Raw genomic sequence first — 10,276 nt, 5'->3', positions numbered from 1 at the left:
TACCAAGGAGACTACTTTGAAGGGGATTAGGGTTTTGTACCTCAAAGTCAATAAATTTATTTTTGCCGACCAAAGGTCCGATACTTTTTGAACAGACCTTGTATATTATGAATTTCAGAACTTTTTTTCTTCTTCAAACAGGAAGTATCAATTTAATTTAGTGTTATATAAAACTTTATTTGTAAGAGAATTGTTAAATGAATTTATTTTAATTTATATATTCAACAATGAAAATATATTTTAAAACAAAAAAAGCAAAAATGAATGTTTGTAATAAACAATTTTCTTAATCACCAATTTAAGAATTATTGTGAATTTATATTATTTGCTTAAAAAAATTTCTCTGTATTATATAACACATCCATTTAATCAATATTTCCATTCATTAATATTCAATTTGTGTGTAACATTAAGAATATTAAAGAATACCCTAAAGAATAATGTTAAGCATTCATTTCAATTCAGTTCATGATCTTATGTTGTCATTTTAAATATTTTAATATATTTTTCAACTCGATTTTCTAAATTGTGTTTGCTCAACTTTTCAAAAATTATTTTAATATTTAAGAAATTTTATCACAAAATCAGCAGTATAGTATATTCTAAAATAGAATAAGTGAATATAATTTTATGTTTACTGTATTTTTGTAATACATAGTTCTAAATATATTATAAAAAATTATTTCTATTTTAACAGAAATACTTAATATTTATGCAATTTCTCAAATTGAAAACTATCGTAACATTGCTATATCTTTTTGAATATTTAGTCGAAATAATGAATTGCTACACACATTACAACTTTAGCAACTGTAAGTTGTTAATTAATTTAATTTTTTAACTTTCTTGTTCTGTGAACACTAACAATCTTTTTCATTGAAATGACCAGCCCATAATGAGAGCAGTTGAATGATGATAGATGAACCTAACATCTCCAGCTCAGTCCACCCATAATTTCTGAGCTGATCCAGATTGGTAAACTGGTGCTTTTATTAACTTGGCCATTCTGCCATCATAAATTGTCAGTTGCACTGCTGGATGGCTGAGGTGATTAAAGTCTGCTTTTCCAGGCACATGGAGTTGAATCTAGGCAAGCAACTACCCAAAATTTTTTGTGGTATTCTTCTTCTTTAGGTGTCTTCTCCTGTCAGGATGTTGACGACCATTTCAAGCCACCGTGATCTATCTTGTGCTTCTTTTGAGCACTCTTCATACATTAAGTATGTCCAATTCCTGATGTTGTTGAACAATTTCATTCTTGGCCTACTCCTGCCTCTTTGCCCTTCAATCATTCTCTCCAGTAATAGTTTTTGTAGACTTTGGGTCACAGTACATGCCCCAGATACCTCACTTTTCTTTTCCTTACTACTTCTAGTAAGGTTTTTTTCTGATTTGCAATTGACAGGATATCTTCATTTGTTCTTCTTGCCTTCCAAGGAACTCTCAGCATTCTTCGAATCATCCACATTTCAAATGCCTTTAATTTCTTTTCATTACAGTAGTACCTCGACTTACGCGAACCCGGAGTTACGCAATTTTCAAATCTCGTCGATTCGTCTTTTGTTTGAGCACCACACAACTTTTGATTACTCACTCCCCCACACTATTGTTCAGCTTACACATTCGGACATGTCACGTGGAATCGACACATAGCTACAATTTATTTTGTGTTATTTATTTCTGTGTTTGTTATATCTACAGAGACTTGAGAGACTCTATGTGGTGATTTCTTGTAACCGTGAACGAATTAAAAGACGAGATAAACTTAACGAGAACATTTATTAGCTTACATACATCCGACTTGGATTTTACACAAATTGTGAAATTATACCCCGACTTACGCGGTTATTGCTCGGTCCCACCTATTGCGTAAGTTCGGGGTATTACTGTATTTGCATTTAATGTTTAACTCTCTGCTCCGTAAAGCAGGGTCAACCAAAAATAACATTTTGCCAACCTAACTCTTGTTTGTATACTAATCTCCCTTGATGGCAATACTCGTTTCATGTTTGTAAATGCAGTCTTTGCAATTCCAATCCTTCTTCCAATTTCCTTTTCATTCCTTCCATCATCTATTGATATAATGATATGTCCTAGATAGACATAACTTTTGATCTGCTCCAGTTTACTGTTTTTGATTTTAACATTTATTTTTGAAGTTTCTTTCTCATTGGAAATTACCATAGTTTTGGTCTTTTTGCAGTTCAGGTTTAGTCTGAATTGAGTGCTCAATTTTGATATTTCCTCTATTAGAATCATTAGATCCCATTCATTTTCTGCTGTTAGCACAGTGTCATCAGCATATCTAAGATTATTGAAATTTCTGCCTCCTATGTTGACTCCATTTAGGTCTTTCATCTGACTGAAAATTCTTTTTGTGTAAAGATTGAACAAAATTGGAGACAGCACACAATCCTGCCTTTCTCCTTTTGGTATTGGGAATCTTTGTTAAAATTCTTTGCCAATCCTTATTTGCAGCTCTCTGTTCCCACTATAAATTGTCAAGTAATTTCCATCCATACCGTTTTCTAATAGACATTTAATAAGGTAATCATGTTCACATTATCAAATGCCTTTGTATAGTCTATAAAACATTGATAGCCTAAATATTTTCTGTTTTTCCTTATATCTTTCAATAATAGTTAGTTAGTTAGTTAATTCAGATTGAAAATACCTTCTCTTCTCTCTTGTTCCTTTATTCTCTTGAAAACCACTTTATGTTTCACTTATGCCTTAAGTCCATCTTCCTTTGTTTTTATTTAACAAGATATAAGTTAGAACCTTTGGTACATGACTAATTAGGCTTATGGTTCTAAAATCCTCACACTTATTTGCTTTTGGTTTTTTGGGGATTGGAACAAATATAGACTGTTTGAAGTCCTCAGGAAGGTATCCCAGCTCATAGATGTCGTTGCATAACTTAGCTAGGGCCTCTATCATCTAGAGCTTTGATTAGTGTTGCCACCTTTTCAAAAATCGCTGACCTGGACAGGAGGTCAGGTTTGTTTGAACAGAAGGTCCTGACACGTGCACAATGTCATTTTACAATGCAAAGAATAACGTGCATGCAAATCAGTTACAGTTTACAGATAATTTAGCTCTACTTGAGATGTGTATGATCATACATAAAAAAAAAAAAGGTTGACACGTTGGCGTAAACAGACTAGCATGGCAGAATTGCAAATGAGTTTCAGTGAGTGTGAGTTCTTTCGCCATTAAAATAGTATAAATTTGTAAAAATATTTTCAAGAACTTTGTTTTATCGTAATTTCACAATTTCTACAAAATTCCAGGACAAAATTAATAGTTCACCTGGATAGTGAGTCAATTCCCGGACTGTCCAGGTGAAAACCGGACGGGTAGTAACACTAGTTTTGATCTATTCTGGCTCTATATTGTCTGGGCCAGCAGCCTTACTGGTTTTAAGTTTATCAATGGCTTTTAGAACTTCCCATTTGAGTATTGGTGGGTGTTCTAACTCCATGGGAGATTCAATCTCCTCCCTGTCACCTTGGAATAATTCCTTTCCATATTCATACCACGTTTTCATTATTTCTTCTGTCTTCAAGATTATTCTCCCATTTATATCTCTTAAACCTTGTGCTTAAAAATTTTGATTTTTAAAAGTTACTTCTCTGATTTTTTCACGGAGTTCTTTTATTTTATTTTCTTTATCCAAACTTTCAATTTTTTCACATTCTTTGTTAAGCCACTCTTCTTTAACCTTTGTACACACTCTTTTTATAGATCTTGTTAAAATTTTTATATCCTGGTTTATTTTTCAAACTTTTCCTATTCTCCATCATATTTAGAATTTTATCAGTCAGCCAAGGTTTGCTAATTTTCCTAATGTATTCTGGGATGTTATTAGCAGCAGCTCTACTTATACATTCCTTAAAGGCATTCCATGCTTCATTGATATCCTCTATTGATTGATTATATTCTTTATTTATTTTATTGTCATTGATTTCCCTGTTAAATTTGTCATTAAATTTTACTTTTATGTTCTTTTCCTTTAATATTGCTGAATTTAACTTCTTTGATACTGACTTTTGCTTACACGTTTTTAGTTTAATTTTTGCTTTCACTACAACTGGATTATGATTGGAATTAATATCTGCTCCAGGAAACGACTTGGCTTGTTTTATAATATTTCTGAATCTTTCCTTAATCAAAATGAAGTCTATTTGATTTCTGCATATGTCATCTGGACCATGTATACACTCTTCTTGCTGGATGTTTAAACAGGGTATTGGTGATTATCAACTTATTTTCCTCACAAAATTGAATGATTCTATCCCTACTTTTATTTTTCTTACCAAGCCCATATTGGCCCATGCATTCTGATATCTTCTCATTGCCCACTTTTGCGTTAAAATCACCCATAACTATGATTATATCATTTGATTTTGCCATTTCCATCAATTCCTTCAAACCTTCATAGAATATTTCAACATCATCTTCCTCATGTCCAGTTGTGGATGCATAAACCTGTATTAGGAAGATGTCAAAAGGTTGAGCAGCTATCTTTACTGCAATAATTCTCTCGTTGACTGCAGGGAAGCCTTTTATTGATCTTGCTATACTATTCATTATGATAGCTACTCCATTTACGTATGCCTCTGCTTCTGAGCACATCATTGAATATTCATTCTTGTTTTAGCCTTCCTGATTCTGTCCATCTTTTTTCACAAATACCTACAACATCAAGCCACATTGGCTTTATTTCTTGAATTAGATTATCAAGTTTTCCCTATTTATACAGTGTTCTAACATTCCAAGTTCTTATGTTAAGGAGTACTGTACATTCCTGGTCTTCAGTTTGGGTATTTCCGATGTTGTCTTCCCAGGAGGGGTTAAGATGGCCTCTTCATATTCTCTAATATTAGAGTCAAACTTAATATTCTCAGGACCCGACTCCTCTTCCCTGTAGTATTCATTAGAGACACAGTTTGCAGGGGGCTCAACCTTGTCCCTATAACTCATTCTTTTAGTGGTAGCAGTTCTTCCATGGTGGAGGGTATCCAATCTCTTCCATTGGTGACTGGCCACATCTCACTTTGGATGCCAAGAATGTTCTCTTAATATGACACATACTTTACTGTCATCCCCATTACGTCATTGATCTTTGATAGTACAGTAGAGCCTCGATTAACCGACCATCCTAGTCGACAAATTTCAAATGTCCGCTAGTGATGTGGCGCTACAATATTTGCCTATGTATTGGCTACTTTAACATTATTTTTACGTGTTTTAGCTGGCAACACTGGCTCGACCACAAAAGGGAGCCAGTATTTAAACGAGGCTTAATTTTCTAATTTTTAACGATACAATAGCGACGATTTTAAAAAATTTTTGTTAGGCTTAACATCGATGAAAATTCAACGCGAAGTAGGTTAATAGCGATATACTAATATACTAATTACATGGAATATAATAATATAGTCTACTACACTAATAATGGATTTTTTCATACTTTTCGGTTATCCGACTTTTCAATTATCCGACCAACCTGAGTCCCCAATTGAGTCGGATAATCGAGGCTCTACTGTAGATTCTTCTGCCACGCTGGCCATTCCAGACTTTGTGCACTATAGAGTGGCATACCCTAACTACCAGTAGCGTATTACACTACTGATACTCTCACTTAGTCTAGCCCACCAGCTGAGGCAGTTTCCCAGGGTGTGCCTGTTGGCATGGTACTTGGAGACATAAATGAGAGTTGGATCCTCATGGGGAACAGTCTACAGTGTCCACTATTTCAGTACGGCTGACACTTTCAAAAGTTACTACCCCATACACTTATTTGTGGTATTAGTCTGTCTTAAATACCTGACCACCTGAGTGCCCCCATTGTAAGCCTGGCCAAACACATTATGAATATGATTAAAAAGATCCTCTTATTTTATTTTTTACTCTCTTCACAGGGTGAAAGAGTCAAAAATAATAGAATAAACAACAATTTGTTAGTTGCAGCATTATTTAAACATGAGTTTCTAATACAATATCTCTAATATGTATAATATAATCAATACTCTTAAATTTAAGTCATAGATATGTCGTTTACAAGCATTATATCTAATTCTAATTCATTTTTTAAAGTATATCTATAGGTGAATTATATTTGAAATATTTTGTTTATATTATTATAATTTAAAAGTGTCACTTATTCATAATTTTAAAAATTTATTTCTAGATGATTACCACACTCAAAACAATTGTGTTTGTTGTTCTAAGTATTGCTCTTTTTCATGTGAGTGCAATTTTATTGGGTGCACCTGTATTGGAGTAAGTAACTTTTTGTTTTTGTTATCTAAGTAAAAATGTCATGAATTACTTAAGTTTTTAGTTTGTTTTTTCACTTTTCAGAAATTACTACTTATACTTATCTATTTTTGATACTTTTTATCATTCACAGTAAATTTTATGAAGATGAATCTGAAAACTAAGATTTTTATTTTTAGGAAAAAATATAGCTAAAGTAAGCCATGTAAAATATAGCTAAAATTATCCAAAAAAAATCAGGAATTACAAATTTAGGATTTAATTCCAATTAATTTTGTTTCATAATTTTGGGCTTTAATATGATAATTACATCTTACAAGAAAAATGAGTATAAATTTAAAATACAGACTTCTCATTAGGGAAATTATCTACACTTTTCATGTATTCTATTAGAGTTATATTATTTAATTTATATATATTATATTTTATTTGGAATTGATTTTACATCTGAAATAATCATAAATATGGTAGTTTATTTTTGCATTATTTTCTTTACACTGAGTGAATAATTAAAACTTTGATCAATTAGAATATGATAATTTTACTTGGCTAATTTAATGTTTCTTAATCCTTATGAATAAGATCATCATTTTTATAGAAAAAAATTGCATATCGAAATTGAGTAAAATTAATATTTCACTGACTTGAATAAAAGTATTCCTATATATCTTGATATTTTTTACATCATTTTATGTTGTTTATCTGAAATAAATATTTTTATGAATGAGATTGATCTTTCATTTTTATGCTATTCAAACAAGTTGACATCAAGAAACATTTCCAAACTCCATTAATCTTGGTACCATAAATATCTCAAAATGTATGAATATACTGTTTGATTAAGGCAACTGTAAATATATTAATATAATAAATATAAGTNTCCAAACTCCATTAATCTTGGTACCATAAATATCTCAAAATGTATGAATATACTGTTTGATTAAGGCAACTGTAAATATATTAATATAATAAATATAAGTGTAATTATAGATAAAATATAAAAGCATATTAAATATTAAAATAATAATGAATATTTTACCACAATATTATTATAATTTATCTTAAACATATAGGCTGAAACTATGGACTTTCATCACATACAATACTGTATAAAGTTTTCTGTAGACTTCATATATCAATACAATCTACCTTAGAATAAACTGGAATCACTATGTGTCAAGTTTTATTGTGTCATGTCATATGCATATAATTTGTTGTTTATTGAATTTTTTACTTTACTTCATGTTATTGCTTTTCAAATAAAATAACATTCAGAAAATTAGCTAAGTTATTTAATTTATTTTATTTTAAAATTATTTATCATATTTAAAAATTTTAAATGTGATCTTTATAGACATCCTATGGAGTAGGTTTTCAAATATTTATTTTAAACTTTAAATGTAACGAATATTATATTCTATTCCAATGATATAAAATGTGAAAATGGTCAAAATTAGACTGAAAGTACTCATTCAACTCATTCGTATTAACGTTTTATGATTTATTACAAAGCATGGGTTTTATATACTGGAATTTTTCCAGTCATGTTAGGTTCTGTTATTTTTAAAAAAACTGCTATTGGAGTACAGTTCTCCCTTAATAGTCCGACAGGTATGGGACCAAAGGGGTGTTGGATTACCGAAAATAATTACATATTTTGCATTGTTTTGCTAGCAGTTTAAAAGTGTCACTTATTCATAATTTTAAAAATNTTCCCTACTCCAACTGTTTGAACAGAACTGCTCACAGAAAACACACAAAATGTGTGTCATCGTGTAAAAATTGGATGGAGAGATTCACATCGCGACATGTTTCTGTGCAAACAGACATGTAACGGGGATGGGTACCTTGACGGGAGGTGTGTCAAACTACTGACCATGTCGAATTAAAAAATGTCAGACTATCAAGGGAGAGCTGTAATTCTATTTAAGTTTACTTCATAAAATTTTATTATAATAGCTTTTTAATTAAAATAAATGAAGGAATTAAATAAAAAAATTAATAAACATTAATATAATAAATGTAAATAAGATTGATTAAAAATAAAATATACAGTACACTCATTTAAATATAAAATCAAATAATTTGTAGAATTTTATCAGATGGCAATTAAGTTTAAAAATTAAATTGAAGACAAAAGTCTGTTCAAAAAGTAATCACCATTTATTTTCATTGTTCTGGAATACAAACTTTTGATGTGTACAAGGAAAGCTCAGTTTTCCAGAACATTGAAAATAAACGATGATTCCTTTTTCAACAGATTTTGTCTCAATTTAATTTTTAAATATAAATTATTTAAATGAATTCTATACAATTCTTCGTAATTTCAATTAAAAATAAAAATCCTTTTGACCATAAAAGAAAATATACTTTATCACTTCATTTTTGATTCAAACATTCTATCTAAAAAGATTTGTTTATTGTCGTCTGAAAAAATTGTTAAAAGAGAAGAAAGATCTTACATGGGCTACTACTGCGGTCAAAGATTAAAAAATTGCAGTTTTGAACTTTGAGTCCAGTAGCATCTAATGCAAGTTAGAATGGAATTATCAATAATTCATTTTCCATTTAATATAAATTTTTTTATCCTTGCATACATAATTTTATAAGGTTGATTTGCTGTAAAAATCTTAGCTAATTGGGCAAAAAACATGTCATTAAATTTTTAACAAATATTAACAAAATAATTAATTTCCTTCATTTTCTAATAGCAAATTTTATTTTACAAGTGATTTATTTAAAAAAATTTTTTTTATATTTTATTTTGTTATATTGTTTTTGTTTCTTTAACAGTATCTAATTGCTGTTTAACTTAATTATTATTATTTTTTTTATCTGTAAACAAGATAAAAAAAAAAAAGATTTTATTATATTATCAGATTATATTTTATAAACAAATATTTAAAAATTGTTTTATTTATGAAACTAAGCATACAACTTAACAATTATTTTAGTAACCATTTTATTAGCTACAATTTAATTATGTATGTATATATTTTTATATTTAATTATTAGCAGTTTATAAAAAAAATTTAGATTTGTCTAGAATAAAATAGATAAATAAAAGTGTCAGCATGAATGTGGTTACTATAAAGTCATGTATAAACTGTGTTATCTTCATTTTTTTCAGATCCTTCAGATCTACTTTATTCTTTAGTATTTTAATGACCATCTTAACTTTTACTCCAAGTATTTTGTTAGATGGTAGTATGTTGCCTGTTCTGTTGAAAATCTTTAGCGAAGGAAGGTTAGTATGTAGTTAGTGAGTAGTACTGTACATAGTTTGTGTAATTATATATATAGTATGAGCACGAAGCATGTTTATATCATAGAATTTTAGTAACTGTATAGTAGTGTGTTGTTTATTTTTGATTTTTTGACGTAAAATAGTTTACTTCAGAAATAATATCAAGTGTCGAAAAATACATAAATGTTATAAATTAACATATTAAAAAACTGAGCTGTTTGACTGTCATCTTCAGGTATAAAATGACACCGGAAGTTGACATGCACGAACCCGTCATCGGCACAATCATCGGAGCCTGGTGCGGCGCCTTCGTCATCCCTCTAGACTGGGATCGTCCCTGGCAAGAATGGCCCATACCTTGCAGCGTGGGTGCTGTTCTCGGTTGCTCCGTTGGTCACTTAATTCTGGCCGGACTGACCATGCAAAAGATCGTCTGAAAATATGTACATTTTATTTTGATTTGTGACGCTCATTAGTATAGCGCAACAATTGATATACTTACTGTCTGCCGATATTTGAAAAGTGCATTTGCCCAGTGATTTTTGTTCATTTTCCGTGCTAAAAGAAAATTAATGAAAATAATAACAATGTGGAACCTAATTTAATTTATTTAAAAATAATATCCAAGACAAATGTATGTATGTATGGTGTTATAATAAACTCGAAACAACTTTTTCTTTGACAAATTTTCGTATTTCAATATAAATGATCAAATATTTGTTACAAAGTAACATTATTATATCA

The 10,276-nt window shown here is 30.0% G+C and overlaps 1 protein-coding gene across 1 annotated transcript in view; it reads left to right on the top strand.

Moving 5' to 3' along the window:
• Positions 1-10,218, top strand: part of LOC111632864 (phosphatidylinositol-glycan biosynthesis class F protein-like) — a 34,091-nt gene extending 23,873 nt beyond the window's left edge. Inside the window, exons 2-4 of the mRNA XM_023377390.1 lie at positions 6,197-6,288; positions 9,416-9,532; positions 9,768-10,218. Of these exons, the coding sequence (XP_023233158.1) occupies positions 6,197-6,288; positions 9,416-9,532; positions 9,768-9,969 (411 nt within the window). The 3' untranslated portion in view covers positions 9,970-10,218. The remainder of the gene's footprint in view (positions 1-6,196; positions 6,289-9,415; positions 9,533-9,767) is intronic.
• The last annotated feature ends 58 nt before the right edge of the window (positions 10,219-10,276 follow it).

The sequence above is a fragment of the Centruroides sculpturatus genome, unplaced genomic scaffold, assembly GCF_000671375.1.
Source record: "Centruroides sculpturatus isolate CEXI.00-Female unplaced genomic scaffold, Cexi_2.0 scaffold41, whole genome shotgun sequence".
Lineage (NCBI taxonomy): Eukaryota > Metazoa > Arthropoda > Arachnida > Scorpiones > Buthidae > Centruroides > Centruroides sculpturatus.
The sequence above is the reverse complement of the archived record's forward strand: the minus strand, read 5'-3'. Positions and strand labels throughout refer to the sequence as shown.